Source organism: Siphateles boraxobius, unplaced genomic scaffold (genome assembly GCF_051911475.1).
Source record: "Siphateles boraxobius isolate OS27281-9 unplaced genomic scaffold, OSU_SipBor_1 65, whole genome shotgun sequence".
Lineage (NCBI taxonomy): Eukaryota > Metazoa > Chordata > Actinopteri > Cypriniformes > Leuciscidae > Siphateles > Siphateles boraxobius.
Window position 1 is genome coordinate 12691415 of NW_027509192.1, and position 21064 is coordinate 12712478.

Here is a 21064-nt window from a genome sequence, read left to right on the forward strand (position 1 = left end):
CTTTATTTTTACAGAGCACTTTTATACGATCATTATAGCATTGCATAAAGATGAGAGCATTGCCATATACAGTATATCCACAAAGCAAGCAAGTTTTATTTTTAAGATCTCATCAAAACATACAGAAATATTAAACATCATATAACATCAAACTAACACTGTAAGACAATTAACAGTGTGTTTAAAAATAGTAATTAAAAAAATAGTAAATTATGTTGTTAAATAAATAAAAAAACCTGTTTCTGCAATCTGTCTTGGCAAAAAGCAACAGTATCGTTGGTAGAGATACAGCCAGTCTGGAGGTCTTCTATTCTCTGTAAAAACTCTGTATTTCATTATGATACTTCTGCAACACCACTGGGCGACGTAGTTTCATTGTAGGGCCTGAAACAAAATGTATATTCTATTATCTTTTGGAATGAACAGTCGTGCAGGTTCAAAACAAGTTAAGATCCAAATACATTCCTCCACCCAGTTTATAAAAACAAGCAATAGACATCTATATGGAGGTATTTCGGCACTCACCTAGTTCTCCTCCAACAATTGAGAAATCTTCTCCTAATATGGTCCACTTTTGTATGCATTGTGCGTTTGAGGTTGCTTTTGAATTGACCTGTGCAATACCCTCTTCAATGGACTGGTACACTAGCTTGTCTTTTCCTCCAATGATGTCTGACACTTTTGTCACTCGGCTACCAAGTTGCTGACAGTATTCCACAGCCTCCAAGCTAAGAATGTCTGTAGGCTCTGTGGTCTCTGGATTGATTGTGCACTATCCAAGGAAAGGAAGAACATAATAACCTAAATGATTTAAGAGTTGTTGAAGCCAGAACTTTTCTTAAAGCATAGTTTACCTTTAGCGTTAGCAGCATGGACAGAAATTTCCTTTTGTCTCCGATTAGCATAGTATTACTGATGATTGGCAACTCCTGCTTCACTGCATCCTCTATGGGAAGTGGGGGAACGTTTTCTCCTCCGGCAGTGATAATGAGCTCTGAAAGGAAAGAGATTGAATGGAAATGCCCTTTAAAGCTAATCCAAATCCAAATCTACTGTAACATCAAAGCTAGTAAAAAAATGTGTAGGGTTAAAAATAGCATCCTTTACCTTTTATTCTTCCAGTAATGTAAAGAAAGCCATCTTAATCTACCTTTCCCAAGTCTCCAGAGTGGAGCCATCCATCTTCATCCAAAGCCTCCTTTGTTTTATGCTCTACGTTGAGGAAGCCCATGAAGACATTCCTGCCCCAAAAACACAATTCTCCAATTCCGTCAGCATCTATGTTTACTAGTTTGTATCTGCAGCCTGGAACCACCTTACCACAGCTAGGAGTTCAAGGAAATGTTACACAGTGAACTTGATTATTGACCTTCAAGTTAAAATTATTCAACATGTAAATTGAGGTAAGAGGGCTTGCCTTAAAAAGCGGAACACTTCCGGTCCAGACATAAAGTGGGGTCCTGAGCTTTCACTCATCCCATAAGCTTCATACAGTCGAATGTTGAGCCTGAGGAAGAACTGAAGGGTTTTGCTTCCAATAGGCGCAGCTCCCGAAAAGAATTTCACACAACTGGAGAAGCCCAGCTCGGCACGAAGCTTTTGTAAGACCAAGCTGTCAGCAAGAGTGAAGAGGAATGACTTCTCCTCATCCCTGATTTGAAGACAATGATCATTTAAACATAAAGGTTCAAATAACATGAATGTAACATACAGACAATGATATACAGTATTTTAAAATTATTTGTGTACTTGGTAAGCCTTTAATTAGCCTCCAGACTAACAGACATGGCCCATGTCACCAGTTTCCTTTTCATGTATCCACACCGTGATATGCCTTCTTTGATCTTTTCCATAATTTTCTCCCAAACACGAGGAACGCCCATGTGGGCCGTGGGGTTTACCTCTCGAAGGGTGTCTACCAAACTCCCCTTAAATGGAAGATAAAACAAATGAGCAATGTAGAATAGACTTTAATCCTTTATTTGACGGTGTGGCTGTAGTTCAGTCTCAAGTCCTAGACCATATTTTCATGACGGACTCAGCCTTCACTTGGACTCAACCCTCTTCAGGTGTCTGTCTTGACCTGGGGACCGTTCCATAAACTTAGCCACTATGTTAAGACTGTCTTAAGAACTCATTTGTCCAACTAGAAATTGGTCAAGAGGTAATCAGTCTTACTTTTCTGATTCAAATTAGACCGAACTACCTTTTTACCAGTCTTAAAGAAAAAAATTAGATGACTAACTTTCAAAACTAGTATAAGTAGTTTATGCAACTGGCCCCTGGATTCAACCTACTCAGGTCTTGGCCCGGACTCGAATGAGCTGGTCTAAATTACAACACTGATATTTGATGACAACACCAGTTACAGGATCTAAAGCAAAAGTACCACCTTCCAGTAGAGTGAGCAAAATTAAAAGAAACTTCAGGGTTGGCGTGCTGGATCTAAACTCTGCAGGAAGGTGGCCCTCCAGGAGCAGTACTGGACACCACAAAAAGCTAATCAAGAGTACTGTTTTTGAGCAATTACCTTTAGAGCATCTGGCTGAGCAAAGAAAACCTGCTCCCCCCACTGGATCCCTGTCCAGAGATCGTAGATTTGTGCAGCAATATGGCTGAGAGGAAGGTAGCTGACCAAAGACTCTTGCCTGATTTCAGCTGACTGCATATCTCCAGCCCTGCTTACATGATGGGCTGTCCATGTGATCTATCAGTCCAGAATTAAAAATTGTCAATAATCTACAACACAACATTACCACTATATTGTGAATGTTATTTTTTTCATAGCTGCTTACGTTGTCATGGCTTAACATCACTCCTTTCGGTGATCCGGTTGTTCCAGATGTGTAAATAAGTACGCAGCACTGATTGGCTTTTTGGTTACTGATGACTTCTGCTAGTTCTTGATCAGAGATTTCCAGTCCTAGTCCCATGAACTCTTCCCACTGTCCAAAGACAAGCAATCACCGTAAGTTTTTAGTTAAAAAAATGTCAACTCAGGCAGGTCTCTGTTTATCCAACACTCACCGAATAGAGATTTGGCATCTTCTCCTTTAAAGATCCAGAATACTGTACTATAGCTTTTAAGTGTGGCAGCTTATCCCTTACCTAACAATAACAACAGGAGTATTAATCAGTTTTTTCACGGATTATGAGAAGGTCCAGGTTGAGAAAATATTAAAAAACATTAAATTTTACCTGTAAAATCTTATCCAGCTGCTTTTGATTTTCCACAACAATGACATTGGCTCTTGAGTCATTAGCGACATAGAGGCAGGCATCCGGTGAGTTTGTGGTATAGATCCCTGCCATTATGCCCCTAGCATAAACCAAAATTATAGATGTGATGGCTGGGATTCTAGCCCTAATATTGCTATTTATTTAGTTTGTTTCAGTTTGCATTTGATATTTATAGGCCCCTGTAAGAGCTTGGCCAATGTGTAAATGGGCTTTTCATGCTTAATATTGCTAAGACAACCCAGGGTCATTTTTAATAATCCTGGGTTATCTTGTTCCATGTTTCACATGAAGTACATTTACATGCACTTTTAGATATCAGTCAGACTATATGCTGCATCCGAAAGCTTAGGCAGTTGACTTATTTCCTTGCTACCCTATCAGGCAATAACTTTGCAGGCAGCATTAGCGCACAAAGGTACCTCACGTAACTGATTTCGGACCGACTTCAGAGGCAGCATAACGCTTTAATGATCCACAACAAAATAAAGAGAGCTTTGGCTAAGTGAATATTTAATTACTACAATACTGATTTCTCGCTAGAAATGACATCAAAAGTGAAAAAGATTGGTCTAAAACGCATTTACACATCTAACCACCAACCGCAACTTTCAGGCTTCATCTTTATTTTTTAGCTTAAAGGGTTAGTTCACCCAAAAATGAAAATTCTTTCATCATTTACTCGTATCTTTCCTAAAGAGTTCATAAAGAGATCGTAAAAATAATCCATATGAATTGAGCTGTTTAGTCCAAATTTTCTGAAGAGATATGATCGCTTTATATGATGAACAGATTGAATTTAGCCTAGCATTTAGGCCTCAACCTTGCATGCTTGACGCACAAGAAAAAACCTCATTGGATCTTATGGAAGCTCAAACATGAGAATGAACCTCATTGGTTCTCGCACGGAAGCAAGCATGCTTGAGCGTCCGTTTACCCTAACTGATGAGTGTGTTGATGAATTTAAAGCGATCGTGTCTCTTCTGAAAATTTGGACTAAACCCATAAATTCATATGAATTAGTTTTACGATCTCTTTATGAACTTTTTAAACTGTCCAAAGTGGTAGTTGTGTAGACTGTCAATGGAGGGACAGAAATCTCTCAGATTCCATTTAAAATATCTTTATTTATGTTCTGAAGATGAATGAAAGTCTTACGGGTTTGAAACGACCCAGAATGTAATGCACAGGATGGTGGGATATCATAGGCAGTGAAGGATACATCAATGCTGCCTTCAAAATTCGATCAGATAAAGGCATCTCAAGAGACAGGAAGTGAAGCTAACTAACATTGGATTCGGACGCGCCTTAATGCCTGCTTACCTTGGAATACATCCTCCTAAGGCAGCATTTTTTAGCTTTCAGATGCAGCCAAAAACTAAATTTCTAAATCATAACTTTTTAAAATGCCATGTAAACCCTTTAGTTAGCTGGTTTTTGTGAATTTGGACTAACAGACCTAGATAATGAAATTGTAGCTTGGCTTGTATACAATTGTATAATCGTGAAACAGTTGGCCTTTGAATTGTGCCCATGACACAAAAGAAAAAAGGGCGATGCACAGCGTGCATTTAATTATTTAAATGTTTGATTTAAGCATTGTGTCATGTATACTTGGACAGAGAAATTAACACTGTAGTTTGACTATGCAAAAACCAGCTGTACCTTGATTATGGACATATAAACATACAGTTAAAGTGTTTGGGCAGTACAATTTGGGTTTAGCAACACCAAAATATTTCTCACCCTGCAAACACAGTTCCAACAGCAGCGATAAACCACTCTGCAGAGTTAAATCCCAGGATGGCCACACTGTGGAACCGCTCCAGACCAAGCTAGGAGAATTTTCAAATATCACTGTATTATATCTAATCTGTAAATTCCATGCATATGACTTATGAGAATGAGCTGTGCAAATAAACTTTGTAAAATAAACATGAAATTAGGCTAGTGTTTAAAAAACTTTCCAAGATCACCTTTAGAAAGCTTTTGGCGGCCATTTGACTGAGGTGATAATATTCCAAAAAGGTCACTCTTTCCCATTCGTTTTACTCTTTTGGTTGCCAAAGCTGTCAGCTTCCCATACTTCTGAACTGAGTTGGTAAACATCTGATATACAGTGATGGGCTGTTCTGGGCAAAGTTCATCTATTCTCAGCTGAACTGATCCACTGGCTTCTGTAGTCCATAGGGATTGGGCTGGGGCCAATTCCGCACCTGCCAGAACATCCTCAACGCTCTTTTTCTCTGCTGCATTGAATAGGAGATAAACACAGTTCAATGACCTAAAATCTGATGATATGATTGAATGGTCAGAACATAATCCTGATATCCAAACTCTGAATATCATAAAGAAAATAAGAGTTACTCTACTTACACAATCCTTCGCCAACATCCTGCTCCAAAAGGTTTGTCATGGGCCCTAAAGGTGAACAGTCTGAGCTGAAATGCAGAGTACTGGCCTTTTAGATAGCAGTGGACTCTGGCTCTCCCAGCGGACAGACCCAGCTCTTGCTGCCGTAGCCATGAATCACATGGTGCAACTGCTCAACAGCATTGTAAGCCCCCACAATGATGGGTTTCTGTTACTAAGTCCTAAAGCCCCTGCAGCTTTGTTGGCATATGGGAACTCACAAAATGTGTGAGAAACTAGTTCCCATCAGTCATAGAAACTTCTGTTTTCTTCTTCACTTCAGTTCTTGACGTAACAGCCACAAGTAAGAGGGCACATTAGGTTGCTTTAAAACTGGCATCCCTGCAAAATGACCGGCTTGATGCTCTTTGTAAACGAGTGCTAGAACTAACAGCTGAGCTGATTACATTTCCGCTGCGCTTTTTGATTTAGAGTGTTTGGGGAAAAGCACAAACACCAAGAGATCTTTCCAAGTAGTGTTCTGCCAAACTCTTTTTAAACAAGACATTTCGCATGTTATTCTTACCTATGGCAACTGCAGCTGAAGATAACTTCACACAAATTCTAAAGAAACTAAAAGTGTCTAATTGTTAAAGGAGTACTCCAATTTTGCTTCTTTAAAAAAAAAACGTAAACAAGGGACAAATACATTGATATTTGATTTATTTTGATTCAAGTAAAATGAATCAAATATAAATCAGTAAGATGGAAATTCAACAGGATGAAGCCATCGCAGTGCTAGGTAATTCAACAGATCTTATTACATCCATTCACATACCTGTTTCCAAGCTGGTTACTGACGGGATCAGTTTGCTGGTGTGTTTGAGTGCTGATGCTCATGCTGACTAAAGGACTGGGATGAACTACTCAAAATCTCTCCCTTCTTGGCATAATGAAGACAAAATGAATAGCTCCATGAGGCAGTGTCACAATTCTCCAAGTGAAAAACTTAAGCTAGGTGCTCATGCACTGAGTATGTTGAGTTTCTAGGAAATGTTTTGAAGTTCTTTGAAAGTTGGCAAAAGTCATGTTCAGTGTGAAATGTCCTTAGGTGAAAACACTTAATGCATATTAATGGGTTTTGGGGGCTTTTATTTGCAAATGTCTTACAGTCCATTGAATTTTAATAAAACAGCCTTCTCAACTGAGTTGATATTAAGTTATTCTAAGATATCTTAATCAAAATTAATTTACTATTACAAATGTGATATTGATTACATTTTTGTATTTACATTTTTATTTTAGTTTCATCACCTTGGCTCTAGGTAAAGAGAGAAAGAGTCATATTTTTCATTTCTGTGAATTTCTAATAGCCTAACACCAATATTTCCATGATAAGAAAAGGATAAATCGATCAAAAATCTAGTCAAGATAGAAATGTAATCTTTTATTCATGTTAATGTGATTTTGAAAAACAATTTTCAAGAAACATTTCTATTAAATAATGTCTATAAAATGGCATGTGTTACCATCAAGGAAAGAGTAATGATATTTATTTTATTTACCCCTTGTGTTAATGTACACATCTTAAAGGGTTAGTTCACCCAAAAATGAAAATAAAGTCATTAATTACTCACCCCCATGCTGTACCAACCCCGTAAGACCTTCGTTCATCTTCGGAACACAAATGAAGATATTTTTGATTAAATCTGAGAGGTGGATCACTGCTACATAGGCTGCCAGAGGGAATGAAACTTGACGGCCCAGAAAGTCATTAAAGAAAATGTTTAAATATTCCATGTGCCTACAGTGGCTCAACTATAAGTTTATCAAGCGACGAGACTACTTTTTTCCCGGAAAAATAAAACATAATAACGACTTTATTCGACTATTCCTTTTCATTCCTTGTGGGCCTGAGACGAGAGTTCAAGAGATTTCCACGACGCATGCGCGAGAACTGAACAAGAAGTATTAGAAGAAGAACGTCCTCTTCTCAGTTCTCGCGGATGCGTCGTGGAAATCTCTTGAACTCTCGTCTCAGGCCCACAATGAAGAAAAGGAATAGTCGAATAAAGTCGTTATTATGTTTGTTTTTTTTCGGGAAAAAAGTATTCTCGTCGCTTGATAAACTTATAGTTGAGCCACTGTAGGCACATGGAATATTTAAACATTTTCTTTAATGACTTTCTGGGCCGTCAAGTTTCATTCCCTCTGGCAGCCTATGTAGCAGTGATCCACCTCTCAGATTTAATCAAAAATATCTTCATTTGTGTTCCGAAGATGAACGAAGGTCTTACGGGGTTGGTACAGCATGGGGGTGAGTAATTAATGACTTAATTTTCATTTTTGGGTGAACTAACCCTTTAATCTTTTTTTTTAAGTTTTAAATGATATTCTTCAAAGTAATGGTATTTTAAGTAAGTTGTACCACATGACATTTTTAAACCTGAACTAATGTTGTCTTGTCATAAAAAGGTTAAAAATTAGACTTGCACGATGATCTTCAGAGGTTTTTGCTATAATATAATTTCCCATTTTATGTTTGTTTTATGCATGCAGTTGTTAAAATTTTATTAAAATAAATAATTATTCTAACAATTATTACCATTATATTCTAAGAAATAACAAGAAATAATAATAAGATTAAGCCAAACTACTTAGTTTTTCTTTGCTTTGATTTCATACTTTTAAATGAGGATTTTTTTCTTAAGCAAAACGTACTCGGTTTCTAACGTAACCTCGGTTCTCTCTGAAGCCAAAAATTATCCTTAATTTTGAATTAATGTAAAACGCGTTGCGGCAGCATGCATACATAGGCAAGACGCATCGTTTGCCTATTGGCTGTCATGTGGCAACTGCAGCAGCCTATCGAGAGAGGCCCTTGGTGACGTCAGATCCAATGGGGGACGCTTCGCGCACACTACGTCACGCCGAGATGGCCGTGGCCTGGGCCTATAAATACAGCTCAATGGGCTGATATAATCTGGTTTTTCATCGCCGAAACAAACCAGAGCGTGTTGCAGACACGGCAAAGATACGCAGTACTCGTTCCCTCTTCTAGAGAGAACCGAGGTTACGTTAGTAACCGAGTACGTTCTCTTACGAGAGGTTCTCTCGTACTGCGTAATATCTTACGCTAGGGGAACACAGTGTAAAACACCGTACGTGCTGGGATCCAACACCAAAGTCCCAATGGCAGGTGCCCGGGGCTCATATAGTGCATAAACACCAGGGACTCACAGAGAGTCTGAGAAGAGAGGCTAGAAGCGTCATTCCCTATAAGTAGCATCCTAAGGGAGCTAATCACATCAACAGTGTTCCACACAGTCAGGGTGAAAATGTTCGGCCTGAACTGGGTAACAGTATGGGTCTTACTCATTGCCCATGGAGTTATTTTATCGATCAGCGAGCGGTGCTCAAGCGGTTTCAGTATTCTGAGCCGAAGCAACGGGGCAGACAGTACTGATCTTTAGACCGAAAGTAGTTTAGCCTGTAAGGCGGGAACCTCTAGGTTATAAAACCTTATAAATGTAGACGGGGAGGCCCAGCCTGCCGCCATACAGATATCCTGCAAGGTAATCCCGTTAGACCAAGCCCACAACGAGGCCATACCTCTTGTGGAGTGCGCTCTGACACCCAAAGGACACTGCAAGCCTTTAGAAGTGTAGGCCAGCGCTATGGCATCAACTATCCATCTGGATAGGCTCGGTTTTGAAGCGGCTAGTCCCTTAGGACGTCCGCTGAACGAAACGAAGAGCTGCTCAGTCTGTTTGAAAACAGACGAGCGAGACACATAATCTCTTAATGCCCTGACTGGGCAAAGGAAGCTTGCGTCCTTTTCCTCGTTGTAAACCGGCAGGGCAGACAGGGAAATAAACTGAGCCCTGAACAGTGTGTTGAGGGATTTAGGCACGTATCCGTGTCTTGGTTTGAGTATGACTTTCGAGTCATTTGGCCCAAATTCCATACACGTCGCGCTTACTGAGAGCGCTTGTAAATCCCCTATGCACTTCACTGAAGCAAGAGCAATAAGAAACACTGTCTTGAACGACAAATGTTTCATGTTTGATAAATGGATTGGCTCGAACGGGGCACCTTTCATGGCTTCCAAAACCGTAGAAAGTTCCCACATGGGGGGAAGGGGGTCTGGGAGGATTCAGCCTCTTAGCTCCCTTAAGGAAGCGGATGACCAGATCGTTCTTCCCCAGTGACTGGCCATTCGCTAGTTTAGTAAACGCTGCTATGGCCGCCACATAAACCTTGAGCGTGGATGGGGTTCTGCCCTTATCCAGTAGCTCTTGAAGGAAGGAGACAACTTCCGTAACCCCACAATCTAGGGGTGAAAAGCATTGAGCTTTGCACCGGCCAGAAAACACAGACCATTTTCAGGAATAGAGTCGTCTAGTAGACGGGGCTCTAGCCTGCGTGATCATGTTTAACACTCCCTCCGGGAGGTTAACGGGTACCCGTTTATGGCCCATGCATGTAAGGACCACAGCTCTGGGCGAGGATGCCAAATCGAGCCCTTGGCCTGAGAGAGGAGGTCTTTCCTCATCGGTATTGGCCATGGGGCAGTGCTTGTCAGCTGCATCAGAACTGGGAACCAAGCCTGGTTTTTCCAGAGCGGAGCCACAAGTAGCACTGAGCATCCGTTTTCCCTGAGTCGTTCCAATATCTGAGGCAGGAGCGAGACGGGAGGAAAGGCATAGAGTGGGCAGCGGGGCCAGACGTGGGCCAGCACATCCCTGCTCTTGGAGAAAAACTTCGGACAGTGAGCATTTTCTTGGGACGCATACAGGTCTACCTGCGCTCTGCCGAATGTCTCCCACAACAGAAGGACCGTTTGCGGGTGCAGAGACCATTCTCCTGCTGGAACATTGTTTTTGGACAGTCTGTCTGGTCCCAAATTCAGGTGACCAGGCACATATGCTGTTCTCAATGAGCGCAGATTGTGCTGAGCCCAGACCAGGAGGCGTTCCGTCAGCCTGTAAAGGTTTCGGGACCTGACGCCTCCCTGGCAATTTATATAGGGCACCACTGACATGTTGTCCGAGCAGACCAAGACGTGGTGATTTTTTTTATCTGGGGACAAAAACACCTCAGCGCGTTGTCGACTGCCATCATTTCCAGACAGTTTATCTGTAGAAGCTTCTCCCATTCTGACCACTGGCCAAAGAACGGTCTGCCCTCGAGCCGCACTCCCCATCCCGAGGTGGAGGCGTCCGTGATAACCACCTTCACACTCGAAGGAAGTCCCCAGGTTTACACCTGACTGATACCAGGATGCGGACAATCTCTGTATCCATAGAGGAGCCCCCACTCGTGTTAGTTAGCGTCGACGGGGCGGGGTCGAAAGTGGAGCCCGGCCAGTCGTCAGATGCAGCGCCGATGGACAAAGAGTCATCTACTCCCCTGTTGTCCTCGGACGCGCCGAAAGTCACAAGGCCCACCGCTCTGCTAGAGGGATGTGGGTCCGGCTGAGTGAACTTAACCGGCGGTGGGGAAGACAAGAGCGGCGGTGAAGCACGCGGAGACTGGCTCGGCGTGATGTCACTGAGCTCAGGTTCAGGAAGCCTCTGTGAGCGGCGCTTTTTCTTAACACGCAGCTCAAACAGAGGGGTGTCTGCGATGGGCTCGCTCGCGGCGAAAGCGGCGAAGCGAGCCCGCAGTGCGGAGAGACCCAGGTCGTCACATCCCGGGCATCCGCCCTTGGTCAAAGCAGCTTCTGCGTGGTCCCGGCCCAGGCAGCGAGCGCAGATGATGTGACGATCCCCGTCTGGAAGAAGGTCTCTGCACGACGCGCAGGAAGGCATTTGAAACAACGCCTCAGAAATTTGCTCTTTTACAAATGTCGCGGGGCGAACAGATGTAAATACTTGCGTAAAGCGCGCCGGATGGCTCAGTAGGATGGCGTTCGAAGGCGGCTGAAGATGCCGACGTCCTCGTAGCAATCCCGCTGGTATGCTTTTCCACGGCGTCGAAGGCTTTAAAAAATCCGGAGGATCCAGCGAAGAAGGTGTTCGCTGAAGGAGATTAAATCTAAAGAACTCTCATGACGGGGCGCCCAATATATAGCTCTTGGCCACGCCCATCTTGGTGGGCTCTGACGCGCGCGGGCGCGAGGCGCGAGGCGCGCTCACTGGTCGCGCATTCAGAGTCGCCCCGTCATTGGTTCGAGCAAGTTGCCGCAGCACAGCCAATGACCGAGCTCCTTCGCTCATTGCTGTCGGCTGTGCAGCTGCAATGCGTTTTACATAAAGACTTCAATATTCTCGAGAAAAGGAGTTTTCCCCATAGCATAAGCTACTTACGCAATACTCGTTCCCTCCTCTCAGGGAACCGAGGTTACGTTAGTAACCGAGTCGTTTTCGTGTCTTATTCTCTTTAATTGTATTTCCCTTTTTTCTTTTACAATTTAATCTATATTATTTACATTATCTATGTTCAGATATAGATTATAGCACAGTTCTTATTTGATTGATCCTTAATTTGGAAAGCTCCTAAGATTTACTAATCTTTAATTTAGTTTAGGGTTTCATTCTATTTAGTTTTAGTGTTAAACCTTCTATACTGTTTTGACAAACCAAATCATTTCTCAAACAAAATGTACAATATCATGTAACCACAATTCAATTTCAATTTAAACTTAGATCACATGAAATAATTAAAACAACAAACAAAAACAAAAAACAAAAAAAAAAAAAAAAAATCCAAAATTCACATCTGAGTCACATTCAATAATATTCAAGTAACAATACCCTTATTAGAACTCTTTTTATGAATTGTCTTCTGAATATTATCCAGAAAAGTCCTTTAATAAAGTCCAGTGGGTGAGTGAAATCAGTTCAATCCTACCAGTTCAAAGTGGAAAAGAATGTCTTCCCACTTGTAAAAGGGTGATGTCTATAGTGCAACGAAAAGGTCCTCGTATACAGCCAAAAGGTCTCTTCCCAGGCTCAGATATCAGCATTCAATGGTATGGGTGGCTCGCCATCTCAAATCCATGAGAAAAATTTCCAACTCAAGCAATAAACCTGACCTGTTTTACCAAAACAGTGTCATTAACATTCAATAGTATTTCTTAGTAACTTTTCAATCTTTAAACATCTAGCTCAACTTTTTATGACAACATGTATTACCTTGACATTTTGAGAAGGTGAAAATTAATATTCATCCATGGCTAAGCAGAATATATCACTTGACATTTCTAAATAAATCACATTAACATGCAGAAAATATGTAAACAATCTTTACAGCATACATAATATGCATAGTAACATAAAATACATATTCCAAATAAAAGAGAATACAAATAAATTCACCAAATCCCGAGTTTCACAGTTTGTTAAACACCTCAGATTACGAGAATTATAATTATAATAGTGTCTACCTTTGTTATCTGAGTCCCACTTCTTCTGCCACAAATCCCTCACTACCTTATTAATTAATGATTTGGCCTCACCTTTTCCAAATGGAACTTTCATAATTTCATTATTTAAATTCAACGCTCTCTTTGCAATCTCATCTGCCTTCTCATTTCCCTCTACACCAGCATGAGCAGGAACCCAACAAAACTGTACATCTGTTCCAACTCTTTGTATTCTTAACAATGTTGTAAATATTTCCAACAATAAATCATCTCTAGAGGTTTCTTTTGAGTTTAAGCTACTAAGAGCTGCAGCAGAGTCTGAGCAAATTACAACTCTCTCCGGCCTCACCTCTTCTATCCATTGTAATCCTAGGATTATAGCAGTAATTTCAGCTGTAAATACAGATACTCCATCATTAATTCTTTTGCATATCACAACATTAAACTGTGGAATATATACTCCTACTCCTACATGCTCACTCCTTGGGTCTTTAGATCCGTCAGTAAATATTGTCATGTAATTATAATAATTAATTCCCACATATTTATGAACCAAACATCCAATATTATCCACTTCCCTTTCAGCCCATGTTCTCTTCAGTTCTAAGATGAAAGTCAACCTTGATCACTGGGAATATCCATGGAGGAACATTACCCCATACAGTATTTGGTCCATACTCTACCCTGTTTAGTCCATATTCCTCAGCTACTGTAGAAATATTCCAACCAAATCCTTTACATTTTCTTTGTTGTGTATACTCCCAGCAATCACTTAACACCTTTACAGCGGGTTGTTCCTCTCCAGATCCTTTTAGCTTTACCCAATATGCTAAAGATAACTTTGAACGTCTTAAATAAAGAGGTAACTCACCAGCTTCTACCAGCATTTAGTAGATGTTGTTTTAACTACACCAATACTGATTCTTAAGGCTCTGAACTGAATTTTATCAAGTTTTTCCAAAATACTTTTAGCTGCTGCTCCATATACCATACACCCATAATCTATACACGACCGTATTAATGCCCTATAAATATCCATAAGTGATATTTTGTCTGCTCCCCATTCATATCCAGTAATTGATCTCATTAGATTTATTACTTTTTTGCATTTAGTTTCAATCTGATTAATATGATTCCTCCATGTACATTTCTCATCAAACCATAGCCCTAAGTATTTGAACTTTGTTACCCTTTCCATTCTTTGACCATATAATTTCAGTTGTACCGTATCTGTCCTTTTCTTTCTAGTAAAAAGCATGAAGCATGACTTTTCAATTGACATTTTAAATCCCCATTCATACGACCATCTTTCAATATTCAATATAGCATTCTGTATACTATTTGTCACATGTTTAATATTTTTCCCCCTTTTCCATATAGCCCCATCATCTGCATATAGTGATGATCCAATGTCTTTACCAACGTTCATAAAAATTTCATTTATCATAATATTAAACAGAATCGGGCTAATAGCACTGCCTTGAGGGATTGGTAGAGAGTTGTGACAACGGAAGTTCTAAATGCTTGATCGTCACGTGATTCATGTAGACTTCAGATAGTTCCAGGAAGTGCTTTGGCGGGCATTTCAAACTGTTAGAGTAGAGTGACAGAACTACGATTTCTGGTAATTAGTAGCCAATAAATGCATTTATTTTATATATTTATGTAACACACCGACATGTGTAGCATGAGTATGTTGTTACAGCGATGTTGTTTTTTTAAAAGATCAAATCAGCTAATATTTGAGGATTAGTGTTTGCTAGGGTTTTCAGTGTACCGTTATTTGCCTCAACTTATTTCAGGCTAACTTAGGGTTTCTGCTGCCTTTTTATGTTACCTCATGTTCATTGTTTTCACTAATCTCATGGTAACGGACATATTTATGACTTTTCAGATAGTACAGAGACAGGCTGGTGACAGGTGATTTCCAGCTCCCACCACACAATGGGTCAATGAACTATTAGCAGCAGTTACGTAAATGTAAAATTTAGTGAAATGAAGCTTATTGTTTACAATTCTATATATATATATATATATATATATATATATATATATATATATAGTAATATAATTATTTATGTATTATAAATATTGTATATCTAATGTATAATTCTTACAATACTTATTCATATACACAATATATTCAGCTTTAAAACAACTTAAGCATACTCGTATATAAACTGCCGTTCAAAAGTAATGAGGCTGAAAATTCAGCTTGGCATCACAGGAGTAAATTACATTTTAAAATACATTAAAATAGAAAACAGTTATTTTAAATTGTAATAATATATTACGATATTACTTTTTTTGTATTTTTATTCAAATAAATGCAATAACTATTTACAGCAATTCATGAATACATTTCTAATAAATTAAATAGCATGCCAAGCATTTTGTATGTGTCCTTTCTTTCATGTGGTCGCATAGTCTTCAGCATGGTTTGCTGTGCTGCATGGGGATGCTCCAATCGCTCAGAGAAAGGTGTGCGAATGTATGGCTTCCCCACTGACATGGAGAGGAGAAAAAAAAAGTTGGCTCAAGTCAGCAGGAGCAATCTAAATATAAATAAAAATTACGACAACAAAAAATGTGTGAGGTAATTATACATTTATTTGCACTTTTTCATATGGAAATACCCCAATGGGAATTTTTTTTTACTAAAAATAAGCACCAAGCAAAGCCTTGCAAAACCCAGGGAGCTAAATCTCGTTGTAAGGGTGCAGTCACATTGCAGGGAGTCATCAGTGTTACCTATAACTGTGCCTTTAACCATCATGCGATATGTACAGTATATGGGTAGACAAAGTTGTGTGTGGAAACTAAACTCAAATCACTCTGCAGGCACATTTTGAGGCAAACAAATTTGGCTAGGCTAAGACCAGATGCTATTTCCACCATCTTTGTGCATCATCCTGTGGTCAAAAAGAGGAGGGCCCCTGCACCACGATGCACCCCTAGACCTGTAAACATACAGCACATCGCTGCTGATCACAGCTATAGTATTACAGGTGACACATATATATATATATATATTAAGTACAAACTCATACTAGTTGAAGTAATATTTCTAATTTTGAAGTTATGTGATATTTTCAATACTTAAAATTAGCAATACCATGTATTCTGCCTCTATCAGTTTCAAAGGTTGAGGAAAAAAAGGATGAGGACACTCAGAGAAGGGAAAGTGACAGTGAAGAAATAGAGGACATGGCTAGAGAGGAGAGACAGGGACAGGTGACACTACCCAGTCAGCCAGCAGCTATAGATCACAGCTATAGTATTACAGGTGACACATATATAATAAGTACAAACTCGTACTAGTTGAAGTAATATTTCTAATTTTGAAGTTATGAGATATTTTCAATACTAAAAATTAGCAATACCATGTATTCTGCCTCTATCAGTTTCAAAGGCTGATGAAAAAAAGGATGAGGACACTCAGAGAAGGGAAAGTGACAGTGAAGAAATAGAGGACATGGCTAGAGAGGAGAGACGGGGACAGGTGACACTACCCAGTCAGCCAGCAGCCAGTCAGCATACCAGTGAGCCATCAGCCAGTTACCTGGGTCTATTAAAAAAATTAAAGAGACAAGAAAAAATATAAAAAGATGCAAAGGCAGCACTAAGAAAAATAAAGAAGGAAAATGCAGCTCTCAAGAACACAATTAAAATTAGGGACAAAAATTTAAAACAAATTTTATCAAAAGACCAAATTATGGCATTAGGAAGACGAACCACAAAAGGGATGAAATGGAGTAATGACACAATTAAGAAGCCATTAAAAATTCGCTTTGCAGCCGGTCCAACTGGTTACAAGACCCCTATACAGGAATTGCAGATTCCCTTGCCAGCAATCAGAACCCTGCAAAGAAGGATGGAATGTGTCAAATTTGAGCCTGGTGTGTTGACAGAGGTATTTGATTTTTTAAAACTGAAGGGAGATGGATTGGCAGACCTTGAAAGGGAGTGTGTGCTGTCCTTGGATGAAATGGCAATCACTCCAAGTGTGGAGCTGCACATGCTCACAGGCAAGTGATGTCACTTTGCCAGGTCACACAGGAGTAGCAACACATGCTTGTGTGTTTATGTTGGCTGGAAAAAACACTCGGTGGAAACAAGTAGTGGCATATCATTACAGTGGTAATTCTACGAATGGAGCAGAGTACAAGCCAATAATTACCGAAATAACAGAGAAGGCAGCATCCATACGGCTACATGTGCTTGCTGTCACCACCGATATGGGTAGCCCTAACCAGGCCATGTGGAAATCCTTTGGGGTCGACCACACCAAAACATCTGTGCCACATCCAACAAGACCAGATAGGAATCTCTATTTCATGCCTGATGTCCCACATCTGGTAAAAAATCTAAAAAGTGCCCTTGTCCGTGGACAGGTGTTAACAATTCCAGAGAATGTGGTTAACAAAGAGAACCTACCTTCCAACGAGGTTTCAGTGGTCCCTATTAAGGACTTATTGTCCTTTCAAGAAGGAATGGCATTAAAAGTCCCCATCTATCAGCTGCAGCCATAGAGCCAAGCCACTTTGAAAAAATGAAGGTTGGTACTGCGTTTAATGTTTTTAGTAAGGCAACAAGTGCTGGGCTGAAGTATATGGTGCAGCAAGAAAACCGCCCTCTCTCCTACCTGACTACCTGACTCCTACCTGGAGCAAGTGGATCACTGGTTTGATCTAATGTCATCTCGCCATCCAATTACAGCACTGAGCAGGGTCAAGATAGAGGAGTATGAAAAGGCCATCATTCTCCTACAGGATATCATCCATCTGTTCCATGGGATGAAGATTGGTCATAAGGGAGTATGTAAGCCTGTTCAAAAAGGGGTGATAATGGCAACAAAATCAGTTTTGGGCATTCAGGAAGAGATGCTGACACGAGGACACAGGTTTGTGTTAACTTCAAGGTTCACACAAGACTGCCTTGAAAATACATTCAGCTGTGTGAGGTCTAAAAATCCCATACCAACTCCAGTGGAATTCCATCATGCACTGAGAATTATATCAGTAGGGCAGTTCTTCACCACCATCAGGTCTGGGAGCTACCAGGAAGATGACAGTAGCTTTTTGGCAGACTTCCTGGACACAGTGAAACAAAATGTCACTCCATCTGTCAGAGTAGAACAGCTGATCGTGGAGAACAGAACAGCACCCGACCTCGCCAAAACTGAGAAATGTATTCTCTTCCATCTTGCAGGCTACATTGTTCACAAATTAATCAGATTTGCCAGCATCTGTGGAAAATGCAAAACTGCAATACGGCACACTGATGACAATCCTGCTAGAGATAACAGCATCTTAGTAAACTTAAAAGAGTTCAAGGCAGGTGCTCTTTGTCGTCCCTCCCAAGAAGCCTATAACTTCACCCAACAAATTGAGAAACTATTTAGGACCAAAACTAGTTCCTACCTCATGGAGCTCCCCAATGCAATGGATGTCTTGGAGAAAGAAGCTCAGTCACTCTCCAGCAGCCGTCCATCATGCTGTGGAGTAGAAGAAAAAATCTCCAAAAGATTTATACGGCTGAGGTTGAGGATTGAGGCTAAAAAAATACGAAATGACAGAAAAAAAACAACACTTAAACGATGGACATCTTGGAAGCAAGAGCCAATCTAAAAAGATGAAAAGGACCAACAGTAGCCAAGCTTCTACATCCAACAACCAGCAAACAGCTCCTACACCTACCAGCACTCAGCCAACACTAATCATCCACCTACCAGTCCAGCACCCAGCCAACATCACTGCTCCTCCACCTACCAGCACCCAGCCAACACTAATCCTCCACCTACCAGTCCAGCACCCAGCCAACACTAATCATCCACCTACCAGTCCAGCACCCAGCCAACACTAATCCTCCACCTACCAGTCCAGCACCCAGCCAACATCACTGCTCCTCCACCTACCAGCACCCAGCCAACACTAATCCTCCACCTACCAGTCCAGCACCCAGCCAACACTAATCATCCACCTACCAGTCCAGCACCCAGCCAACACTAATCCTCCACCTACCAGTCCAGCACCCAGCCAACATCACTGCTCCTCCACCTACCAGCACCCAGCCAACACTAATCCTCCACCTACCAGTCAAGCACCCAGCCAACACTAATCCTCCACCTACCAGTCCAGCACCCAGCCAACATCACTGCTTCTCCACCTACCAGCACCCAGCCAACACTAATCCTCCACCTACCAGTCCAGCACCCAGCCAACATCACTGCTTCTCCACCTACCAGCACCCAGCCAACACTAATCCTCCACCTACCAGTCCAGCACCCAGCCAACATCACTGCTTCTCCACCTACCAGCACCCAGCCAACACTAATCCTCCACCTACCAGTCCAGCACCCAGCCAACACTAATCCTCCACCTACCAGTCCAGCACCCAGCCAACATCACTGCTCCTCCACCTACCAGCACCCAGCCAACACTAATCCTCCACCTACCAGTCCAGCACCCAGCCAACACTAATCCTCCACCTACCAGTCCAGCACCCAGCCAACATCACTGCTTCTCCACCTACCAGCACCCAGCCAACACTAATCCTCCACCTACCAGTCCAGCACCCAGCCAACATCACTGCTTCTCCACCTACCAGCACCCAGCCAACACTAATCCTCCACCTACCAGTCCAGCACCCAGCCAACATCACTGCTTCTCCACCTACCAGCACCCAGCCAACACTAATCCTCCACCTACCAGTCCAGCACCCAGCCAACACTAATCCTCCACCTACCAGTCCAGCACCCAGCCAACATCACTGCTTCTCCACCTACCAGCACCCAGCCAACACTAATCCTCCACCTACCAGTCCAGCACCCAGCCAACATCACTGCTTCTCCACCTACCAGCACCGAGCCAACACTTATCCTCCACCTACCAGTCCAGCACCCAGCCAACACTAATCCGCCACCTACCAGCACTCAGCCAACACTAATCCTCCACCTACCAGTCCAGCACCCAGCCAACATCACTGCTTCTCCACCTACCAGTCCAGCACCCAGCCAACACTAATCCTCCACCTACCAGTCCAGCACCCAGCCAACACTAATCCTCCACCTACCAGTCCAGCACTCAGCCAACACTAATCATCCACCTACCAGTCCAGCACCCAGCCAACATCACTGCTCCTCCACCTACCAGCACCCAGCCAACACTAATCCTCCACCTACCAGTCCAGCACCCAGCCAACACTAATCCTCCACCTACCAGTCCAGCACCCAGCCAACACTAATCCTCCACCTACCAGTCCAGCACCCAGCCAACACTAATCCTCCACCTACCAGTCCAGCACCCAGCCAACATCACTGCTTCTCCACCTACCAGCACCCAGCCAACACTAATCCTCCACCTACCAGTCCAGCACCCAGCCAACATCACTGCTTCTCCACCTACCAGCACCCAGCCAACACTAATCCTCCACCTACCAGTCCAGCACCCAGCCAACATCACTGCTTCTCCACCTACCAGCACCCAGCCAACACTAATCCTCCACCTACCAGTCCAGCACCCAGCCAACATCACTGCTTCTCCACCTACCACCACCGAGCCAACACTTATCCTCCACCTACCAGTCCAGCACCCAGCCAACACTAATCCGCCACCTACCAGCACTCAGCCAACACTAATCCTCCACCTACCAGTCCAGCACCCAGCCAACATCACTGCTTCTCCACCTACCAGTCCAGCACCCAGCCAACACTAATCCTCCACCTACCAGTCCAGCACCCAGCCAACATCACTGCTTCTCCACCTACCAGCACCCAGCCAACACTAATCCTCCACCTACCAGTCCAGCACCCAGCCAACATCACTGCTTCTCCACCTACCAGCACCCAGCCAACACTAATCCTCCACCTACCAGTCCAGCACCCAGCCAACACTAATCCGCCACCTACCAGCACTCAGCCAACACTAATCCTCCACCTACCAGTCCAGCACCCAGCCAACACTAATCCTCCACCTACCAGTCCAGCACCCAGCCAACATCACTGCTTCTCTACCTACCAGCACCCAGCCAACACTAATCCTCCACCTACCAGTCCAGCACCCAGCCAACACCACTGCTTCTCCACCTACCAGCACCCAGCCAACA

At 42.3% G+C, this 21064-nt stretch overlaps 1 protein-coding gene and 1 long non-coding RNA gene across 2 annotated transcripts; both read right to left on the reverse strand.

Moving 5' to 3' along the window:
* Positions 1–74: 74 nt before the first annotated feature.
* acsbg1 (acyl-CoA synthetase bubblegum family member 1) lies at positions 75–10831 on the reverse strand. Its single transcript, XM_077211074.1, is given in 16 exon segments — positions 75–384; positions 526–772; positions 855–994; positions 1108–1325; positions 1418–1651; positions 1750–1928; positions 2531–2707; positions 2796–2945; positions 3028–3108; positions 3199–3319; positions 4984–5072; positions 5214–5285; positions 5287–5486; positions 5614–5678; positions 6428–7175; positions 7950–10831. Coding segments are annotated over 15 exon segments (2112 nt in total). The 5' UTR covers positions 6490–7175; positions 7950–10831; the 3' UTR covers positions 75–307.
* Positions 10832–15379: 4548 nt separating this feature from the next.
* LOC143720449 (uncharacterized) lies at positions 15380–17050 on the reverse strand. The gene is made up of 5 exons (XR_013196564.1): positions 16914–17050; positions 16694–16820; positions 16471–16526; positions 15854–15918; positions 15380–15463 (listed from the first exon to the last, which is right to left on the reverse strand). It is a non-coding gene; the product is annotated as an uncharacterized LOC143720449 (long non-coding RNA).
* Positions 17051–21064: the final 4014 nt, after the last annotated feature.